This window comes from Marmota flaviventris, chromosome 2 (assembly GCF_047511675.1).
Source record: "Marmota flaviventris isolate mMarFla1 chromosome 2, mMarFla1.hap1, whole genome shotgun sequence".
Lineage (NCBI taxonomy): Eukaryota > Metazoa > Chordata > Mammalia > Rodentia > Sciuridae > Marmota > Marmota flaviventris.
This window is the reverse complement of record NC_092499.1, coordinates 29,047,319-29,070,487: the sequence shown is the minus strand read 5'-3', so window position 1 is coordinate 29,070,487 and position 23,169 is coordinate 29,047,319. Positions and strand designations below refer to the sequence as shown.

General features: G+C 38.7%; 3 protein-coding genes across 4 annotated transcripts in view; 2 read left to right on the top strand and 1 right to left on the bottom strand.

The window, feature by feature from the left end:
- The window catches only part of Bbof1 (basal body orientation factor 1), a 49,534-nt gene extending 43,427 nt beyond the window's left edge, over positions 1–6,107 (top strand). Inside the window, exon 12 of the mRNA XM_027931614.3 lies at positions 5,988–6,107. Within this exon, the coding sequence (XP_027787415.2) occupies positions 5,988–5,999 (12 nt within the window). The 3' untranslated portion in view covers positions 6,000–6,107. The remainder of the gene's footprint in view (positions 1–5,987) is intronic.
- Positions 407–21,767, bottom strand: Aldh6a1 (aldehyde dehydrogenase 6 family member A1). Its single transcript, XM_027931612.2, has 12 exons — positions 21,649–21,767; positions 15,677–15,733; positions 13,554–13,628; positions 13,211–13,372; positions 12,661–12,739; positions 12,206–12,508; positions 10,599–10,720; positions 8,646–8,835; positions 8,266–8,447; positions 6,547–6,726; positions 6,103–6,201; positions 407–2,285 (listed from the first exon to the last, which is right to left on the bottom strand). Exons 1-12 carry the CDS (start codon positions 21,694–21,696, stop codon positions 2,181–2,183), a joined length of 1,602 nt encoding a protein of 533 aa, XP_027787413.1. The 5' UTR covers positions 21,697–21,767; the 3' UTR covers positions 407–2,180.
- Positions 21,768–22,211: 444 nt separating this feature from the next.
- Positions 22,212–23,169, top strand: part of Lin52 (lin-52 DREAM MuvB core complex component) — a 106,578-nt gene continuing 105,620 nt past the window's right edge. Inside the window, exon 1 of one of the 2 annotated variants that reach the window (XM_027931720.2) lies at positions 22,212–22,293. In XM_027931720.2, coding sequence (XP_027787521.1) covers positions 22,263–22,293 — 31 coding nt within the window. In that variant the 5' untranslated portion in view covers positions 22,212–22,262. The remainder of the gene's footprint in view (positions 22,294–23,169) is intronic. The other variant, XM_034635923.2, reaches the window with a different exon arrangement.

Below are 23,169 nucleotides of genomic sequence, written 5' to 3'. Positions count from 1 at the left end.
AAAAGAAAAAAGACAGATTTCTTTCTTTTTAGGAGCTTTTTATTTGTAATTTGTTATGAATAATCAATTAGCAGAATGTACAATCTGAGAAAGTTCAAATGAAGCCATATCAGATCAAAAAAGAGAAAAATATTGAATTTTTTAGTTGCTACTAACATGAACACAACTGTACACTTTTGAATAGCAAGTAGTTAGCCAAATGAGTTTATTCCAATGAGAGCAACACAATTCTGATTAGTCAGTATTTTTTAAAAAGTGATTTTCCTTAAATGTAAGGAAAATGTTAGGAATCTTCGTGGTTATGTTTAATTCCACTTGGAATTTAGGCAATAATAAATTTTTATTCAACCCAGTCTGAAGTTGTTGGATTGTATTAAATATCAGCTGTGTTTTATAAGACAGAAAACAAGGGGCAATTGTATTCTCAAACTATAAATTTCTATTGCCTCACTTGTAGGGAGGCAGAAAAAACAAACAAAAACCCAGAGTAAGGTTCCGAGTGTATTTTGTTTCAGTCACCTTAAATTATTGAAGGTTCTGACATTCTATCCATGCACAACATTTTCAAAGTACTTCACACTCCATAACTCCCCATGGAGTAGGGTAGCACTAAATGACTAATGGAGAAACAGAAAAATAAATGATACCATCTGGCTAAGGGATTATGCCATCAGAGCCAGAAGTCTTCCCCCAGTTCAGAGAGCACATTAACTTCAATTCTAATTTCAAGATTAGATATAGTGGCACATGCCTGTTGGACTCAGGAGGACAAGACAGGAGGATTGCAAGTTTAAGCCAAGCCCCCCAAATTTAACAAGACCCTCAGCAACTTAGTAAGACCCTGTCTCAAAATCAAAACTAAAAAGGACTGGGGATGTAGCTCAGTGGTAAAGTATCGCTAGGTTCAATCCCATCTGCCACCAAAAAAAAAAAAAAAGACATATCAAAGAAACAAAGGTTAAAGGCAGCTGAATTAACCGAAGACTGTCAAAGCATTTCTTCTTCACTATTTTAAGTAATGAAAAATTTAGAAATTTATTAGGCCCTAATCAATCACATGAGGAGTTCTCTCAGTAAAAAGTATCACTAATGAGAAATCCAGGCAAAAAGAAAGAGTAATATATAAAATTTGGTAAGCCAGGTATGGTGGCTGGCACATGCCTGTAATTCCAGTGACTCAGGAGGCTGAGGCAGGAGGATTGCAAGCTCAAAGCCAGCCTCACTAACCTAGTAAGGTGCTAAGCAACTTAGTAAGACCTTGTCTCAAAATAAAAAATAAAAATACTTGGGACATGGTTCAGTGGTTAAGCACCCCTGTGTTTAATGTTTGGTACCAATAAAATAAAAAATTTTTTTTTTTAAATTGGCAAATAATAGAATATATGACTTGTTTAAGGCAAGAATCTAACATGGTTTTGTGGGTGGAACCCTCCTTGATTTCTGGGTCTAAAATAACTTTTGAAAGAATTTTCTAAGAAAATTATTGCATCTGAATTAATGACTGAAGTACTGATAAATGATTGAAGTAACTCTGACAATTAACATTTGGCACATAAAACATTGATTTATCCATTGTACACTGAGGTATTCTTGAGATTTGATTTTAAGAAGCAGGAACCAGAACAATTATAGAATTAGTGGTCATGAATCACAGGGACAACAAAGTGGCATTGAGCAGAAAAGAAAGCAGTGATCACATTGTTGGGATAAATAGAAATGGATTATACCTATGTAGTGAGGGAATGGGCAAGCAGCTCAGGAAATCTTGGCAGAGGGGTTTTGCCCACTGGCACTGATGAAGGGCTGTGTTTAAAGCTCCACCAGAGGTTCATGAACTAGTTCTGTCCTGTTTTCTCATCCAAGGGTTCTTCACTGACCTTACCCTCCTTCGGGTCATTAAAAAAAGGAGAAAAGGTTTTAGAAAACAGATAACTAAGCTCTTATTCCAGATAGCATTATAGTTACAAGAGTTGCCTTCAAAGCAGAAATAAGAAGAGCAAGTTAGTGTTACATTAGGGGTCTCCCGACAGCAAATTTGAAGGGGCCAAGAGTCCTGAGAAAGAGTTGAACAACAACATATTCTAATCCCAAGCATCTGATCTGAGCAAAGTTGACAAATGAAGTTGGTCAAGAGTGAAGGGAGATTTCTCAGGACAACTGAGTCTTAGAGAAACTTAGTTCTAACGGCCCATGGTAGGCATGACTACAGCAGGTGAGGAAAGAGTAGCATCTTCTTCTTTCCATTGAGAAGTGATGGTCTTTAGCTGAGTGTAGAACTGGATGCCCTAAAGACAGCAAAGAAAATGACAAAAGAGAGTTAACATATACTTCTGGTGGGGAAAGTCATGATTCTTCTTTGAATGGACTTTTCAAGGTTGTTCTTTGAGTGCTACTCGTGTTCCTATTTGAGCAACAGGTGCAACCAAAATCCAATGTGTTGTTTATGAGATAATTTAAAAAATAATACAATATTGGACACAAGAGTAAATAGTTCATCCTTAGCCATTATTACTATGCTGAAATTAGAATTTATAAGCTAAGAGTGTCTAAATGGAAAAATAGGACATGTAATCTGTTAAACTTGCAGGTCATTCTATTACATTTTTCTTTTTCTTTTTTTTTTTTTAATTCTGATGCGCTGGGAATTGAACCCAGGGCCTCATATGTGCTAGACACGTGCTCTGCCACTGAGCCAGATCCCTAGCCCCTTGCAGATCCTTCTGTTGCAGAGCTGAATAACATGTGCCCATGTCAATAGATTTAACTCAAATCATGCCTCTACCCTTATTTTTTGTTATTTGTTTGTTTACTTTGCAGTACTGGAGATTAAACCCAGAGGTATTCTACTGCTGGTCTCCATTCCTGCCCCCTTTTTGAGACAGGGTCTCACTAAATTGCCAGGCTGGCCTCAAATTTTCAATCCTCCTACCTCAGCCTCCTGAGTTGCTGGGATTATAGGTGTGTTCTAATGCACTGTCCTGCATGACCCTTACTAACTGTAGCTTGACCTTGAGTCTGATTGACTTAACATGCACACTATAGCAATGTTGTAAGGAGAAAATGAATGACATACAAAAATATTGTAGCAAAGTTACTACTGCTCAACAATTGTTAGTCATTCTTTCCTTCCCATGAAAAAGAAGAAGGAATAGAGTAGGAAATATATGTTAGGCCATTTCTGATAACTGTGTGATAATGAGCTTTCTATTGTAGAGACAACAGAGTTTCTGTAGCAAATCAATGGTTTAACAAGAAAAGAAACATTGCAAGGAGGGAGAGGCCAAGGAGAAGCTGCTTTAGATTAAATAAAGAGATGTAAGAAGTTAAAAATGAGAGGGGTGGGGAGGGGGGAATATATTGTGCAGATATAACACTTATAAAATTATTAGCAAACTAGAAAGATGGAAAAAAACTTCCTTGATTGAAATGCTCTTATAGAATTATTTGACAAAATCTGGGCCATTTTTTTTAATACTCTTTTAAAAAAAATACCTTTATTGGGCTGGGGTTGTGGCTCAGCGGTAGAGCACTCACCTGGCACACTTGAGGCCCTGGGTTTGATCCTCAGCACCACATAAAAACAAATAAACAAAATAAACGTATTGTGTACAACTAAAAAATAAACATTAAAAATATAAAAATAAATAATAAAAATAAAAATACCTTTATTTATGTATTTTTAAGTGGTGCTTAGGATCGAATCTAGCATGCCTCGCACGTGCTAGGCAAGTGTGCTATTGCTGAGCCACAACCCTAGCCCCAATCTGGGCCATTTTAATATGTTGAAAACAAATTTCAATATAAAGATACAACCCTTTTTTTTTTTTTTTTTGGTACCATGGATTGAACCCAGGAAGCTTAACCACTGAACAATAATCCCAGCCCTCTTTATTTATAAATTTGGAGACAGGGCCGTGCTAAGTTATTTAGGTCCTTGCTAAGTTGCAAAAGCTGGCTTTGAATTTGTGATCCTCCTACCTCAGCTTTCTGAGTTGCTGGAACTACAGGTATGTACCATCACACCCAGCAAACATACAACTAATTTTTACAATTTCCTTTTTGTTTTTGAGACAAGGTCTTGCTCTATTGCTGAGACTAGTTTCAAACTCCTGGGCTTAAGTGAGCCTCTTGCCTCAGATTCCCAAGTAGCTGGGACTACAGACATGTGCTACCATGCAAAGTTTGACTTTCATATTTTATTATGTAAGGTAATACTTTCATATCTTCTTTCCAAAATGCCAAGTAGCATTTAATAACATAAAGATTTAAGAATTCAACCATGTATTCATTTTTTTCCTCCAAAGAAGCCTATCTTACCCCAGCGTATTTATAGTAATTAAACCAAGATGGCAGTTTGTGGGAGGAAAAAAACTATTTTTTAAAAATATTTTTGGTTGTAGATGGACACAATATATTTTATTTTTATGTGGTGCTGAGGATCCAACCCAGTGCCTCACATGTGCGAGGGAAGCAATCTACCACTGGGCTACAATCCCAGATTGAGAAAAACTATTTTAAATAGTTTTACCGCTTCCCTTATAAGAAATGCTTGTTACTAGTATCAAACTACAGATGGTCTATGATTTGCTATTTTTCCATATTAAGATGGTGCAAAAGCAATGTGTTTTCAATAGAAATTGTACTTCAAATTTTGATCCCTTTTTGGGCTGCAATAAGCAATATGAATTATCAGCCCCAAGCCCATGAGGGTTGAATATTCTGTTGTTTTAACTATGATGTTCAGTAGATTAGGTGTATGATATTTTTAACTTATGATGGGTTTATTGGGATGTAATCCTATCATAAGTTGAGGAGTGTCTATAGACACTTTTGTAAGGTAATACTTTCTTAACTAGTTAGCCGTATCTTAAGCATATAGCCATAACTATCATATCTATTGGATAATGTTTAATTAATTTTAAATTTTAAATTATTAGACAGGGTCTCATTAAGTTGCCCTGTCCTTGAACTTGCAATCCTCCTACCTCAGCCTCATAAATCACTGGGATTACAGGTGTGTACCACCATGCCTGGCTTCCAAAAAGAAATCACCTCTAATCACCATTATCCCTTTCTTTGATGCTAGGTAGTATGCCTCATGTGTTTCCATTGCACATTGAAAAGTGTTTGATACAAAGAAGGTATTTTGTGTGTGTGTGTGTTTGATGCTGGAGGTTGAACCCAAGTCTTTGTGCATGCTAGGTAAATACTCTACCACTGAGCTATGCCCCAGCCCTGAATAAAATTTTTGATACATAAACAATTATTACAGGAAAAATATGTGCAATGGGAACACATGAGGCATACTACCTAGCATCAAAGAAGGGGATGATGAAGATTAGAAGTAATTTATTTCTAGAAGAATAGCAGAGAAAATGGCAAATACAAAGGCCTGGACTTGCCAGGCATGGTTGTGAATGCCTGTAATCCCAGCTACTCAGGAGGCCGAGGCAAGGAGGATTGCAAGTTCAAGGCCAGGGCAACTTAATGAGATCCTGTCTCAAAAAAATAGGCTGGGGATATAGTTCAGTAGTAAAGCACCTCTGGGTTCAATCCCTAGTACTACAAAAACAAAAATAAACAAAACAAGACAAAACAAAACCCACCAAAACAAAGGCCTAGACTTCCTCATGCTGTTTTCCCCCAACTTTTTTGCCTTAAGTTGTTCAAGAATAAGCAACTTTGTTAACGTTTCATTAACTTTTTAAAATTTTTTTATTCTTTTTTAGTTATACATGACAGTATAAACCATTTTGATATATTTACACAAGCTTGGAATATATTCTAATTAGGATCCCAGTCTTATGGATGTACACATGATGGTGAAATTCACTGTGGTGTGTTCATATATGTACATAGGAATGTTATGTCAGATTCATTCCACTGTCTTTCCCATTCCTATCCCACCTCCTTTCCCTTCATTTCACTTTGTCTAATCCATTGAACTTCTACTCTTTCCCTCCCTACCCTTATTAATTCTTTTCTAGGGGACTATCTGAGAAATACTTCAGAACAACATGTGACCTCACAGAAGCTGCTGGCATGTCCTTCTCTGCAGAATCCTTGTTTCTGAATATGTTTAAGAAAATTTCTTAAAGTTACCTGTTTGCCATAGAAATTGGTGTCTCCCCTGAAAGATGATCGAGAACCAGTGAATGAGAACATTGGCAAAGGCACTGGAATAGGGACATTCACTCCCACCTAAAAGCAGAACAAATCTACATCAAATACTAAGCAAAGAACTCAAACTATAGACTCTCTATTTAGAAGCATAAAAACAAAGACGGATTTATTTTTCTTTTTTAAAAAATCAATTTATATTTTATGGGTTTTTTTGGGGGGGGAGTGGGTGGTATTTATTTTTTTGAGAGACCATTTCAAATTGCTAGCTTCCATCCCATTCTTCACTCTATGAACTTTTATTACTGAGGAAGAAATGGAGCATTGTGGAAGATTAAAGGGACAACCTTTATAGAAGCTGCAATGACTGATCACTGTCTACTGTCTCCTCTTAGGAATCCCTAAGAGCTGTGAGAATCTACAAACCTGTCCCACATCGACCAGGTGGGAATATTTCCGAGCAGTGGCTCCATTGGTGGTGAAGATGGCAGTTCCATTTCCATAAGGGTTGTCGTTTACGATCTTGATGGCTTCATCTAATGTTTCTGTCTCCAGAACCACAAGAACTGGACCAAAAATCTCTTCTTTGTAACAGGTCATATTTGGCTGTCAGGAATGATCAATCCAGAAAAGAAGTGAGCTCTTTGGATTCTATGTATTTTATACTCAACCTGGTAATTTTACTTACTACCCACTAGTTTACGTAGAATTCTTTCATGTTAGCAATCTCTTTCCATTTTTAAATTACTTATTAAAAACTCTGTTCCATCTTCCAAACTATCAACATATAGACAACCTGAAATTCCTATTAATTATAACCACACTCTGTACTTTTAGTTCCCACAACTCATCACTAGCTTCCTTTGTAATAGCTGTACAACTTGTTTCATACAATTGTTATGTTACCAAAAAGTTACATGAAAATTTTTTTATAAATCAAATATATATAAAATATCAGATTATTTTGTTTACAGAAAGCCTGTGCTAAGTTCTCTGAAACAAAAACACTCCATTCCCACTTATCCTTTACCTCCAAAATTTAACTATGTACATTTATATTTTGATATTGTGTCATATATAAAAACACCTAAAACAACCTTCACCACTACACCTAATCAGCTGTGTTTATTGTTGATAAGTGGGTTTTTCTTCTATCATTCTGTGGCAAGAGACTTCATAGTTTCTACCACACTTACATTCAATTCTTGGTTATTTAGGATTGTAATGACAATATGTGAATTTCAAAAAAGGTTCCTAACTTCACTTTAGTCATGAATGTCAGCTGAGAGACTTTCAGAGTTTTGATAAATAAAAACTGACAGACCACTTCTTTTTGACTTTCTCGTGAAGATGTAGCTAAATTTTGGGCCCAGAGTAGTTATACCCAATTGAGTAGTCGATACAGAGATTGAGACATTGCAATAGCTATGAGGTAGGTTGCAAGAAGGAAGAGAAAAGTTACACTAAATAAGGAACCAGTATAGTATAAGACAAGGGTTGACAAACAAGTACCTGTGGGCCAAATATAGATACTATCTGTTTTTGTATAGGTCATAAGCTAAGAATGGTTTCTACTTTTTTTTTTTGAATTGGGGATTGAACTCAGGGGCACTCAACCATGGAGTCACATGCTCAGCCCTATTTTGTATTTTATTTAGAGACAGGGTCTCACTGAGTTGCTTAGTACCTCACCGTTGCTGAGGCTGGCTCTAAACTCACAATCTTCCTGAGCTGCTGGGATTACAGCAAACACCACCGTGCCCAGCTCTACATTTTTAAATGGTTGAAAAAAAATCAAAAGACTACTTCATGACATGTAAAATGATACAAAATTCAAATGTATGTCCATAAATAAAGTTTTATTGGAATACAGCCACATAATGCTGATTTCCCATTACAAGTCAGAATTGAGTAATTGTGACAGAGATTATATATTTCTGAAAAGCTGAAAATATCTAGCTCTTCATGGAAAGTGGCCTGGATGGGGCTCAGGAGAGGAGACTCCAAATTAAAATAAGTGAACAATCCTGGCCAGACTTGAGGTCTTAATCATTAAATGTCTTCATTTATAAACCAGAAGGAAAGCTTCCATAGCCTCTAAGATTCCTTCAGCTTTCATATTTGTGAAATGATTGAGTTGTTCACCTTGACATTTGAGATGATGGTTGGTCCAACAAAGTTACCATTTTCATAACCTTTCACTTTAATTTTTCGCCCATCCAGAAGGATGGAAGCTCCCTCCTTTGTTCCACTATCAATCAGATTACAGACTCGCTCTTTGGCCTGGGGAGTGATCAGAGGGCCAAGATCAGCTCCAGGCTGGTCTCCTGTAAAACAACACATAAGTATCTAAGGACTTCATTAACATAAATTATGATTGCTAGTAATGTATGAATCTGAATGACAAATACATATAAAGAGAGGCAATGGTAAGACTAGAAGACTGCTTCCCTTTGTCAAGGCCAATGCTAAGATACAGTGTCAAAGATACAAAATCTAAAGTTGCTGGGCAGATAGGTGATTACCTGCATTGACCCTCAGCTTTTTGGCACGCTCCACCAGCTCTGGAAGCCACTTCTTAGCCTCTCCCACAAGGATTGCTGTTGAAAGAGCCATGCAGCGCTGACCAGCAGCTCCGAATGCTGCTCCAACCAGCTGGTTCAGAGTATTTTCCTTGTTGGCATCTGGCATGACTACCCCATGGTTTTTGGCTCCCTAAAGAAACACAGATTGTGCATCAATCTTCCTTAGTCAAATACAATTAAGCTAAGAATGAGAATTGAAGGGAAGGATTAGAGAATTCATTCTTTGTTGCTTTGAGGACAAAGAGGTTATTTTTAATACTGCTTAAATTTTAGCAACATCAAGCAGGTCTCCAGATTTTTTCCCTCACTTTCCAGTTGATAAGCTGCTATATATTTAGCTTAAAACCATTACCAAGGCAAAAAAGCCCCAATCACACTCAAACCAACAGGTTAAAAACTGCAACCAGGAACCAAGGAAAATGTTGTTTTCTAACTTAGGTAGGAAGCAATTTGTTGTCTGCTGAGGTTTCCAGTTAAATTAAGAGTAATGTAAACAAAGAGCTGCCAGTAATAATAATGCCAGTAATCAGCCAGGCTGCACATGTCTGTAATCCCAGTGACTTGGTAGGTTGAGGCAGGAGGATTGCCAAGTTGAAGTCAGTCTTGTCAACTTAGCAAGACCCTCAGCAAATAAAAAATATAAAGGACTGGGAATTAAGTTTAGTGGTAAAGCACCATAGGTTTAATTTCCTGTACCAAAAATAATTAAAAATGCCAGTAAACAGCTAAGGGTCAAATTCAGACCTCGGGCTGGGGATGTGGCTCAAGCGATAGCACGCTTGCCTGGCATGCGCAGGGTGCTGGGTTCGATCCTCAGCACCACATAAAAATAAAATAAAGATGTTGTGTCTACCGAAAACTAAAAAATAAATATTAAAAAATTCTCAGGGCTGGGGATGTGGCTCAAGTGGTAGCACGCTCGCCTGGCATGCGTGCGGCCCGGGTTCGATCTTCAGCACCACATACAAACAAAGATGTTGTGTCTGCCAAAAACTAAAAAAAAAAAAAAAAAATATTTAAAAAAAAATCTCTCTCTCTCAAAAAACTTTATATAAAAAAAATTATCTCTCTAAAAAAAAATCAGACCTCCTAAAACATAACATCTAGAAAGAGGTTCCTCAAATTGGCTTGCTTCTAGACTTCTATACATATAACTACATATATATCTTCTATGTAGCCTGACATATAATCATTTTCACGTCTCTAGATACAACTATAGTTGAGTGTATGGGTATATACCATGTCTACTACTTAATTTAATCCTATTATACATAATGTTGAACACAGAATACATGCAATAAATATGGAGTGAACTAGGAGGGGCTTAAGTCAAATTGGACAAAACATTCAGCCATGAAAAATAAGTGGCAATTATCTTTTTTTCACATTAGTTGAAGGAAGGGTGGGCAAGATGCAATAGGACTAGTATTAAAGAGTTGCTAAGCATTTGGCAAAGAACTAGTAAGAGTAAAGTAAAAATTAAAGCATGTCACGTATCATATGGGGATATTTGGTTCTTTTTGGTGCCTTGAACTACTAGTTAGTATGTACCTTAAAAGAAGGAAGGATTAAGGGCTAGAAGCATGGTGTAAAGAAAGGAAGAAATAGAGCCAGAACCAGAATCAGGCTGTTACTGCTGAAAGCCTAAAGAATATGAATAACATTCTTAGGAAGAAATATGTCCCTTGTCATCAAAATAGTTGTATATGATAAAGGTGGTCAACATGATCAATACTCTTCACAAGGTTCACGGTTAAGAAGACATTCAGGATTAAATGGTAATTAAGAAACACTGGCATTAGTGGGAAGAGTGGTCTTGCTGTTGAAGTGCTGTTCTTAGATAATTTATAAACATATAACAAAGTTCAGGAGAAAAAAAGAATAAAAAGTCACCATGTTGGCTTGAACCCTCTTTCCATGTCTTGATCCTCTTTCAAAGATATACTCTCCTGCCTGGTTGGATCCCACAAAGCTGATTGCTTTGATGTCCGGATGATCACAAATAAAATTTACAGCTTGGAGAAGAAAAAAATGGTCACCAAAAAGAACAAGGGCCACAGGCTTCTCAACGTGGCAAATCTCCCCTTTACCCACTGATTAGACATTCTCATAATTGTTTTTTCTACACTCAATTGCCATTGTGAAGTTCTCTTTTGTTCCCTTAAATTCTTTTATTTATTTTTTATTTGTTCTAATTAGTTATACATGACAGTGGTATGCATTTTTACATATCATACATAAATGGAGTATAACTTCTCATTCTTCTGGTTGTACCTGATGCAGAGTTTCACAGGTTGTGTAATCATATATGTCACTTAAATTCTTTACAAATTCTATTTAGCCTCTACCCTTTCAGCATATTTTTTCATTTATTCCAGAATTCTTGTGTCTAGTCTAATCTGAAGGCTACAATTCCTATTTTTCTCTAAAACAACAGCCTTTCACAACTAGACACTTCCATTTTTTTTTCTTTAAATATGTGATAATGGGGGATGGGGTTGTGGCTCAGTGGTAGAGCACTTGTCTTTGCATGTGTGAGGCACTGAGTTCAATCCTCACCACCACATAAAAATAAATAAAATAAAGGTATTGTGTCCATCTACAACTAAAATATATATATATTTTTAAAAATGTGATATGTCCTCAACTGAGTATGATGGTGCATGCCTATCATCCCAGTGACTCAGGAGGCTAAGGCAGGAGGATCCCAAGTCTGAAGTCATCTTCAGCAATTTAGTAAATCCCTGAGCAACTCAGTAAGATCCTATTTCAAAATCAAAAATAAAAAGGGCTGGGGTTATAGCTCAGTGGTAAAGCACTCCTGTGTTCAATCCCCAGAATTAAAAACAATAAGAATATGATATGTCCTCAACTGCTACTATATATAGAGACTCTCAGAAACTATTGTGCTATCTAACACAAGAGGTGATATGGCATTAGTATTTAAAAGCAAAAAGCAGAGTCAGCCTTAGGATACATACTCTAACATAATTTGTTGCAGTGTAACTTTGGGCAAATTACTTAATTTCACTCTGCCTCAATTTTCTCATCTGTAAAATGGAAAAATAATACTGCCTCAAAGGGTTGTTATGAAGATTAAATGAGTAAATAAACTTTCTCTGTCTAGGGGCTGGGGTTGTGACTCAGTGGTAGAGTGCTTGTCTAGCATGTGCAAGGCCCTGGGTTTGATCCTCAGCACCACATATAAATAAATAAATTAATTAATTAAAAACAAAACAAAACAAAACTTTCTCTGTCTGGTCCTAATCCATGTTGTTGGAGGCCCACTGCACAGTGAAGGGCAAGAAGCTCTGCTACTCCCCATTTAGTTACCTTAGCACAGATGGCAAACAGTCCACAAACATTACCTTCAAACATGGAGATTACTATTAGTGAGTCCCTTCCTTCCTAGTTTTCTTATCCTAAAACACTCAGTTGACACTCAACACCTTAGTTTGTTGATGGCCATATTAAGTAGTCACATGCATTAGGGAAGCTACCTTCATGTTGTCCATGGATGATGTTCAGTGTTCCATCAGGGGCACCAGAATCCTGAAGCAGCTTAGCAAGAAGCATAGTTGCTCCAGGGACTCGCTCTGATGGTTTCATTAGGAAAGTATTCCCACAAACCATGGCCATGGGAAACATCCAAAGGGGGATCATGGCAGGAAAATTAAATGGAGCAATGCCTGCACACACTCCCAGGGGCAGACGATAGGAATAAAGGTCCATGTCTTTGGTGATGGATGGCATAGTTTCTCCCAACATGAGGGATGTCACACTACAGGCATGCTCGACCACCTCTGGAACAGAGAAGAAGAAGTTAGGCCACTAGCTCCCCACACTGAGCATTGCTTAGCTTTATCTTGTTCTGTTCAGCCCTGAGGCTGTGATCAGGCCAATGACAGAATCCCATCTTCCTTTTCCTAAAGTCCCATAAGGGCTCCCAGCTTACGAAGGCCTCGGAATACATCTCCTTCAGCATCAGCTAGGGTCTTCCCTTGTTCCAATGTGATTAACTTGGCAATTTCTTTCTAGAGAGAAAAACACAAATAGAAACTCATACAAGGATATTCCTCCTTTTGTTTATTTTTGCAGTTCTGGGGATCACACCCAGGGTCTTGTGCATGCTAAGCACATACTATACCATTAAGCTAGAACCTTAGTTCCCATGTTCCTCCTTTTAATTCTCAGGTTGCCAAGACAGAACAAAACAGACGGAGAAGCAGAACGAGGGAGACAGCCATGATCAATGTCTCTGTGTTGCAGAGTTAGGGAGAGCAGCTGAAAAGGTCACTGGAGGAGTGATCAACCCCGCTAGGCACTAGTGTAGAAAATTATACCATTTAGGTTTCTTTTTTTTTAAATATTTTTCTCTTAGATGTTGATAGATCTTTATTTTTTTATTTATACATGGTGCTGAGAATCAAACCCAGTGCCTCATACATGCAAGGCAAGTGTGCTACCACTGAGCCACAGTCCCAGCCCCCATTTAGGTTTCTTACCAAGTTTTCTTTAATAAGTTGTTGATAGCGGAGCAGGACCTGCTGCCGGCTCAACACTGATGTGTCTGCCCATGCAGGGAAAGCACGCTTGCAGGAAGCAATGGCTGCATCCATTTCAGCCTTGGTGGACTGAGGGACCCGACCAATAACCTCATTAGTGGCCTGATGGGAAAAAAAAAAGCCATCATACTTTGCCAATGCCCTACCTTCTCCATGTTCCATCTAGTCACAGAGGCAGCACTATGTACTTCATGATAGACACTCAGGTCCCGAGGGCCCCACCTTCCCACTATGTTCCCAGAATTCTAGGCCAGTCAGTAAGTCCCAAACCAGTTTTGCTTACTGGGTTGTGGATGTCAATCCATTTATCACTTTTGGATTCAACAAATTTGCCATCAATGAAGAGTTTTACAGTTGGCTGGGGATTAAAAAAAAAACACAAACTTTATATTAATTAATTGCTTTGTTTCTCCCTTTCCCTTTCATAAAGCAGGAGGAGTTCAGGTTGATAAGTGAATCTTCTTGTCTTTAGGACTGTTACCCCTAGGAAAAAGATACACAATGTTCTTGTCTATAGTACTATTAACATGCAGCAGCACCTCTCAACACTGTTCTCTCTCTGAGCATAAGAAACTCTCTGCTATTCACCCAGTGATCTTCATGAGCAAATACATCACTTGGAAACTGGGTTAAAAAAAAGCAGCCACTGTGTGCATCAGCCAATTATGACTTACTGGCCCCACTGACTTTCTGTCACATTATTACATACACATTTTACCTTTATGATAAAAATTTTTAAATTGTTCTATCTACATGTATTTTAAAAAAAACCTTTTTGTAGGGCTGGGATTGTGGCTCAGCAGTAGAGCACTCGCCTAGCACGGGCGGGCCCAGGTTCGATCCTCAGCACCACATAAAAATAAAGGCATTGTGTTGTGTCCATCTACACCTAAAAAATATTTTTAAAAAAAGTTTTGTAGTTGTAGATGGACAGCATGACTTTATTGTTTATGTTTATGCAGTGCTAAGGATCGAACCCAGTGCCTCACACATGCTAGGCAAGTGCTCTGCCACTGAGCTACAGCCTCAGCCCTACATGTTTTTTTTTCCTCCCCTGAGATCACTTTCACTAAATTTTCAGAGGTCTACTTTTTTTTTTCTGTTGTCATATAGAATACCTGAGAATGGGTAATTTACAAAGGAACGAAGTTATAGAGGCTAGAAGTCCCAAATAAAGCAGCTGTACCTGGCAAAGTCTTCACAATTAAGAAGAAAATTGGGAAGGGCAAGTGGGTGAGAAAGTCATTCATCTTAATGACCTAACCACCTCCTTGACACCTGACACAATGGCAATCAAATTTTAACATTCAGCCAGAAGAATAAGTAGTTATGCTCCATTTGTGTACAGTGTGTCAAAATGCATTCTACTGTCATGTATAACTAATGAGAACAAATAAAAAAAATCTTAACATGAATTTTAGAGGAGACAAACTACATTTAAACCATAACAGGATCTGTGAACCAAAAATGGTGAAGGACTACTGGGCTACACTATGTACTTACTTCTACAGGGAGAGGATTTTGCGTAGCAGTCTTTGTTTAATAGATTTGAAATACAGAAGTGACAGAAGATGGATGTTCTGTAAAAACAACTCTAGAGGTTTAAGATGAAGACAACTATTTGGCAGATTCAACAAAACCTTTAGAAGAAGACAAGAGTGGTGGCACATACCTGTAGTCACAGGTACGCAGGAGGCGGAGGTGGGAGGCTCACAAGTTCAGGACCAGTTTGGGTAACTTAGTCAGACCTTGTGCCCCTGCCAAAGTCTAAACCTCTAGAAGTCAGAGAAATGTTTGTACCTTTTGGCATAGTAAGTAAAATTCAGAACAGAAATAATCCAAAAGAAGGAAAAAACTATATTTAAAATGTTTTATAACACTGAAAAATATAAACAATCTAAATGTTATATGGAGAAATTACTAGTTAATTCAAGCTACATCAACTTGATGGAATAATCCACAGCCATTAAAAACCATAATCATAGGGCTGGGAATATAGGTCAGTGATAGAGGATTTTCCTAGCATGTATATGTCCCTGGGTTTGATCTCCAGCTCTGAAAAAACCCCACAAAACTATAAAGTCTATCTTGCAATAATGAAACTGCTCACAAAATAATAGTCATAATAGTAGGTAAGAAAACCAAGATAAAAAATTTCACATATACTCTGATCACAATTATGTAAAGATAAAAAGGAATACCCCCTGGGCTGGGGTTGTGGCTCATTGGTAGAGCGCTTGCCTAGCACGTATGAGACTGGGTTCGATTCTCAGCACCACATTAAAATAAATAAAATAAAGGTATTGTGTGTCTTATTACAACTAGAAATAGTAAAAAAAAAAGAATATCCCCACACCATATTGGATTCCTTCTTGGAAGCCAACTTTCAATGATAAATATACTTACCACTGAAGAAGAGAAGGAGGATGCTGGATACCAGGTGGAGTGTACCTTGGAAGAAACCTGTGTGATAAAATAATAATTTGATAAATGAGAAAAGAAAATTATTAAAACTTTAGCTACTGTATTAGAATACTAGCTACTGTGAATATGAAAAAGAACTTGGTGTTTGCTTTCAAGGACCATATACCTTAAAAATATACATATATACAACTAAAAATATATATATGTATTTTTAGTTGTGGATGGACACAATACCTTTATTTATTTTTTATGGTACTGAGAATTGAGCCTCATACGTGCAAAAGCAAGCACTCTACCACTGAGCCTCAGCCCCAGCCCCATACTTTTAAAGAAATATATGAAACTATGAGGTGCCGCAAACTGAGAGAATAATGTCATAATAATCATGTCCCAAATTTCCAAAACCGGGTTGATTAAATTTTTTTGTTATTATATTTTAATAGTTTGGGGTCTAGAAAATGTCACCATAAATCTAACAGAAAGAAAATATTTAGCATGGTATATAATACAACAGGTGTTGAAAACAATGTACAATCAATATATATGTAATAAGCTATATCATGTATAAACAATGTAGATATAGATTATACAGTACATAATAAAATGTAAGTATAATCGCTCATACAAATACTTGGATACAAATGTTCATAGCAGTGTTGTTTGCAATATGCCAAAACTTGGAAATGACCTAGATGTTCACCACTGGATAGGTGAACAATAAAACTAATGTCTATATCCATACATCAGACTACTACTCAAAAATAAAAAGGAATAAAATATTGACACATGCAACATGGGTGATTTTAATAATTATGGCAAGTGAAAGAATTCAGACATAAAAAGAGTAATAATGGATGGTTTCATTTATGTAAAAAATCTACAAAGTGCAAACTATAGTATGAGTTTAGTGTAGTCTTGTATGAGAAAGCAGACTAGTAGTTACTAGGGAATGATGGGGAAGGTGGCAAAGGGGACTAAGAGGGAAACTGGTTTTAGGTGATGGATATATGTTCATTATTTTGACTGTCATTTTTGTTTTGGTACTGTAGACTGAACCCACGGGCTTTTTACCACTGGGCTACATCCTCAGCTCTTTTTATTTTTTGTTTTTAGACAGAGTTTTATAAGTTGCTGAGGCTGATCTGGAACTTTTGATCTTCTTGTTTCAGGCTCCCAAGTTGCTGGGATTAGGTCTATGTCACCACACCTGGCTCTCATTATCTTAATTGTGATGATGACTTCACAGGTTTATAAAAATATTAAATCTTATAAATTGTACAATTTATTTATTAATTACTGGGGATTGAATCCAGAGGCACTTTACCACTGAACCACATCCCCAGCCTTTAAAAAAAATTTTTTTTAGTTATACATGGGCACAATGTCTTTATTTTGTTTATTTTTATGTGGTGCTGAGGATCGAACCCAGGGTCTTAAAAGTGCGAGGTGAGCGCTCTGCGGCTGAGCCACAACCCCAGCCCCCCCCAGGCCTTTTAATTTTTTAAATTTTGAGTCAGTCTCATTAAGTTGCTTAGGTCCTTGCTAAGTTGCTGAGGCTGGTCTTGAACTCTCAATCCTCCTGCCTCTGCCTCTGAGTCACTGAGTCTACAGGCATGCACCACCATGCCCGGCATAAATTGTACACTTTAAATATGCACAGATTATTTTATGCCAATTTTATCTCAATAAGGCTGTTTTTAAAATGCCACAGGCACCTTATGGGAATAAATATGTCCTATCAGTAATATTTGATAGGGCAGAATCAGTGAATGGAGAAGGGAGGGTCATTTACAACAATGTCAGCTTAAACTGTAATTCTAAAAAAAAATACATATATGTATATATATACATATATATATATACACACATACATACATACATACACACGTATACATATACACACACATATATGTTGTGGAAATTGATTTAAAAAAAAAAAAACCTCCAAATGGCTTTCCACTGCTCTTGGGATAAAGACTCATCTCTTTGATGTTGCTTGGAAGACTCTACATAGTATCTTTGTTTCTCTAGGTCTCTCAGCTTGCTACTTTCCTCCTTACTTTCTCTGTTCCAGTCATTCTGAGTATGTTTTGCACTCTTGCCCATGCACATGCTAATCCCTCTTGGCTGGCTCTGTTTCATTCCTTTTGCTTGGTTCACTCTTACTCCTTTAGGTTTTTACTTGGTTAACATTTGTCTAGGAATCCTCAACGTCAGGTCTGGGCTAAGTACCTGATTGTGGAGTTTCTCCGTTTGCTTTATGGATACTAAACAAGCTTGTTTAGTTATTAAGTTCCTCTCCCCTTAGATCAACTGACCATTTTGCCCGTAGCCCATAGCATGGTTCCTGGAATACAGTAAGTACTCATTAATATTACTGATAGGACATATTTCTTCCCATAAGTTGTCTGTGGCATTTTAAAAACAGCCTTATTGAAATAAAATGGCCATAAAATAATCTAATGAGCCAGGCTTGGTAGTATATACTCAGCTACTTGGGAGGCTGAGGCAGGAGGATAGCAAGTTCAAGACCAGCCTGGGCAACTTAGTAAGAAGATGTCTCAAAATAAAATTTATATTAAAGAGGACCTGGGGGTGTAGCTAAGTGGTAGAGTGCTTGCCTATTGTGTTGCAAGACTCTGGGTTCAATCCCCAGCATCAGGAAAAAATGCAGAATGAATACTTACCAAGCAATATTTTGATACTTATTTTGCTGCATGTGCTCTTTCAAATGCACTTAGCAGCCAACTTGGGTGTTTTAGGCCATTTAAATTTTATGTTTTCACTTATATACAACCTCTCTCCTGTTAAGGGGAATAATAGATCCGTATCTGATATAACAGAACATTATCATATGGGTTATTTTTTCCCTCCTAGCGTAGTTTTATTGTTGTTTCTGTGGTACTAGGGAATCAAACTCGGGGAGTTTTCCAACCTAGCTACATCCTCAGCCTTTCTTATTTTATTTATTTTTTTTTTATTTTGAGACAGTATCTGGATAAATTTCCCAGGGTGGCTTTGAACTCATGATCTTCCTGACTCAGCCTCTCAAGTAGCTGGGATTACAGGTATGCACCATTACTGGGAACAATTTACAACTGAGCTATATCTCCAGCTCTTTTTATTTTTTATTTTGAGACAGGGTTTCACTCAGTTGTTTAAGGCTTCACTAAGTTGCTGAGGTTGGTTGATCTTGAACTTTTGGTCCTCTTATCTCAGCCTCCAGAGCCACCACTGGGATTACAGGTGTGTACCAACATGCCTGGCTGGTTTGTTGTTGTTTTTTTTTTTTGGTACTGAGGATTGAACTCAGGGGCACTTGACCACTGAACCACATCCCCAGCCCTATTTTGTATTTTATTTAGAGACAGGGTCTCATTGAGTTGCCTCTCCATTTGAGCTCGAGATTCTTCCCAAGCAGCTGGGATTACAGGCTTGCACCACTGCACCTGGCTATGTTTTTGTATTTTTTAGTGAAATATAACTTCTCATTCTTCTGGTTGTACATGGTGCAGAATTACAATGGTTGTGTTAGATCTGATATCTTTGCTTCATTTCCTAAGAAACATTCATTAGTACCACTGCTGAAGAAATTATCCTATGACAAGTCACACCAAACTTCTACTGTCTATATGCACATTTTCTACCTGCTAAGGAACTGTCTTCTCCTCTTGGCTAATGACTTGTTAGTCTTGCAACACTTTACTCAGAGTAAAACCCTTTTGGAAACTTTCTCTGAATTGTACAGGTTGAGTTTGGGGCTTTTCCCTTATGTCCCTGCAGTACCTTGGGCATGCCTATTGTTTATCACTTATCATCACATTACATTAGAGGACATTTCAGTGAGTCTTTTACTGAAAGTCTGGGAAAGTGCCCACATGGAAAAAATTGCACTATTTAAATCCTGAATTCCCAGCTCCATCAGGTATTACCTGGGTGACATTAAATGTCAGATAATTTACTTAGTTATGTTTATTAATTCTAATCTTCATAAATATTCTTAAAGCTACAAACTTGTGGAGCTGGGATAGAAGCCAAATGTGATTGTGAAGCTTGTGCTTTTTGTACAACATTACTGAGGCAAGTCACTGAGTCTCTAAGATTGGTTTTCTGAATCGGAGTGAGAATATCATAAGAAAGAGAAAAACGTTCTTGGTTCAGTTTTACTAGCCTTGATAACAGAGAAGATAAGCTAAATACATAAAATAACTAAAAACATGAACCCTCACATCTACAAATCCTTTTGATAGTCGTCTTTATATTCCTGGATTTAGACTACTTTTGTGTGTGTATGGTCCTGGGGATGGAAGCCATGGCCTCATACAAGTGCAGGAGTGCTTTATTTTTATTTTGAGATAGTGTCTTTCTAAGTTGCCCAGCCTGGCTTTGAACTTATGATGCTTCTGCCTCAACCTCTTCAGTAACTGGGACTACAGATGAGTACCACTCTTATCAGATTTAGACTACACTTTATCAAATTTTCATGTTACAGTAACTTTTAGTTGGTAAGGGTTATTATTTCTGGTCTCTTCGAGGTTAGTTCATAGATTTCTTCCAATGAGTAAAAAAATAGTGTCTAATATTTCTAAAATAAAGTGCACAGGAAGTTTTCCTCCTTGAAGCAAAGGACAAAATACCTTCTGAATATTCTCAATGATTCATTTTTTTTTCAATGATTCATTTTGATGAGAGTAGAATTGAAGGAAAAAGCCAATTTCAGTAGAATATTTCAAGAAGGTGGTAATGGGAAATATAGTTTTCTTGCTATTAAAAAAGATAATAGAACTAGAATAACAGCAAGAAATATGAGTGAAGCCAGACCAACCCCTTTAGCCCATTCTCAAACATCAACCTTTGCTGGCTCTGCCAAGAATTTTGAAAATGAATGTTTCTGCAATAGAACTCATCAAAACCTGACAAATACTAATATTACCTAAAAGTAAAACAACATAGAAGAAGTTACCAGGTTGGATGTAATGAATAGGAAGGCAATGTTGTTCCTTGTAGGTTTGAAAGTCTTCCCTGAAGCAACACTTGCCTCATATTTTAAGTCCTTTCTAGGCTTAGAACAGGGGAAAGGCTATGAACAAAGCTTCAGACCTGCAGCTTCTGTAACTTTATAACCTCTCTTTAGGCTGGCTCCAGAGAGCACCCAACCCCCAAGGGCAGAGTTGAGAATGTGTTGAAGAAGCTGACTTTGTGGCAAAAACTTTGAACTTCTTGTCTTGCTTGCTCTCGTTTTGGAAATGTTTAATCATTTGAATATATGTGGAACATAATAACGTAACAATGTGCCCTTTACCTCCAACAAGAAACCGTAACTTCGCAAGAAACAGTTTAACTAAAAGTCTTGGCAAGAAAGCACAGAGCTTGTGGAAAATACAGAGTTATAACAGTTGGGGAGAACTGTTAGCAAATGGCTGCCTTGGGTGAAAACCCAGCGTACATTTCTAGGAGATTCAAAGTTCATTTTCTGACCCCTTGCGTACTCCCTCCCCCCTTACCTTAGATTATGGACATAGAAGTCGAGAGAAAGGAGCAATTTGGACGTTCCTGGCAGGGAAAGAGCTCTAAGTGAGGTGACCAGAAAAGGGCATTTCTAGGGAGAGAGGTGGCTGGTGCAGAGGTGAAAAGGAAAACTGTGGGCGGACTGAGAGGTAAGAGCAAGCGAGTGACAGCAGGGACACGGCAAGACTGGAGGATAGCGGGCCAGAGCCAGAAAAGGAGGCTCAGGAGGAAAGGGTGGAGGGCCAGGGGTGATAATTCAGGGTGCCAGGGTGAGGGAAAGTATACGAAGTGAAGGAGTGGGACAGGGCTGCATAGTGGGGTGGGAACACAAGGGTCCGCCAAGAAGGGGCTGGGCCAATAGTCTGTCCCGCCGGAGCATTGCTCAGAGAGTGGGTGGAAAGGATCCATTCCTAGCTTCGTGGTCCCTCGGCGCCACCCTCACTCGCCTGCAGGATCCGGGACCGCACTGTCGCCGCCGCCACCACCGCCGCCATAGCTCTGAGCTGTCTCTCCTCCGCTTCCCCAGCCTCTGCGGCCTTTGCCTACCAGGCAGTACCGGGGCCAAGCCTCGCCCTCCAGCCTGCCAAACCTCTTCATTGGAAGACAAGACCGCTTCCTCCAGCCAATCACTCACTGGAACACCTGACTCCACCTCTCACTTCCAGTCCTGTGGGAATATGATTGGTCAGGAAGAGAATGGCTCTCGCCTCCTCCCACCTCAGCCAATTCTATTGGTGAAGATAGGGAGACGCCCCTGACTTGGGTACTCTATATTGAGCACGCGGGGAAGACGCCCCCTAATCGGGAGTCACCATTGGCTACGGGCATGATCCAGGTCCCACCCCCTCACTAAGGAAAGTAAATAGACCCTCCAAGAATTTTGCAGTCACTTTAACACTACCACGAGGGGCGTGACTATGACCGGGAGGGCGGGGATAGGCAAATATTGCCCTATGGGGGGTTAATGAGATTCGGCTACAAGTTGGGGATTGGGTGTCTCTTTGGGGGCGTGGCTTATGAATCCTCGCTTTCCCGCCGACGGTTGGCCACGTCACGTGACATGGGTCGGAAGATGGCGTCTCCCACAGACGGTAAGAGCCGGCTTGGAGCCGGCTTGGAGATCCTTGGCCTGCAACCTCTTTCTTTGCTTCTGTGGGAACTTCCACTATCCACCTTCCCCTCGCACTTACAATTTTTTACTGGGATCCTTTCGTGTCTTTCACTTCATTTTCCTGGGATACGTCCCTGTCTCCAGCTCGCCGGTTCTTCGCAGCGTCTCCATATATCCTGGCGGGTGGAGTAAGGCATCAGCTAGGGACCGGTTTTGGGCAAAAGGACCGGGATCGCCCTGGCCCTCCCTTAATCCTATTGGAGTGAGACTGAAGTCGAAGAGAGGATACAGTTGGGGGAAAGGAAGTGCTTTGCTGTAGTTTTCTCCTCGCGGCGCCCCATTGAAGTGTCTCTTCTATTCTAATCGAGCAGGGATGGAGCCCTAGCCGGGGTTGGTGGCTGACCTCTTCCCGGGACTGAACCACAGGAGAAACATGATTCTTTCCTGCTTTTTCGGTTGCTCTGGCAGAAGAGAACGGGGGACCTTCTCGTTTTCTCGCCTTTGGAGAAACGAGAATTGAGCATTCTAATGTAGTCTTGAATAGTCTTAACCACTCTTGTGTCTGCTTTATGTGTCGTTTCTTTAGGCTGAGTGAGTGAACAATTTCTACTATATGTTAACTGAAATGCAAGTCATTTCAAGGTAGCAGTTAGGTGGTTTCGGTACACTCTGCTTTAGAGAGTTTAGGGTCTTGTACTAATTTTGAACTCAGTTTTTCCATCTGTAGTTCCCAGCCCCACACCGATATCATTGACAGGTAGTTTTCTGTCCTCAAACATTTTGTGTTTGGAAGGAATCTTGCGAATTAAGGAGAGCTATTATCGGGTACCTGCTAAATGAAAAGCAAATGCTGGGT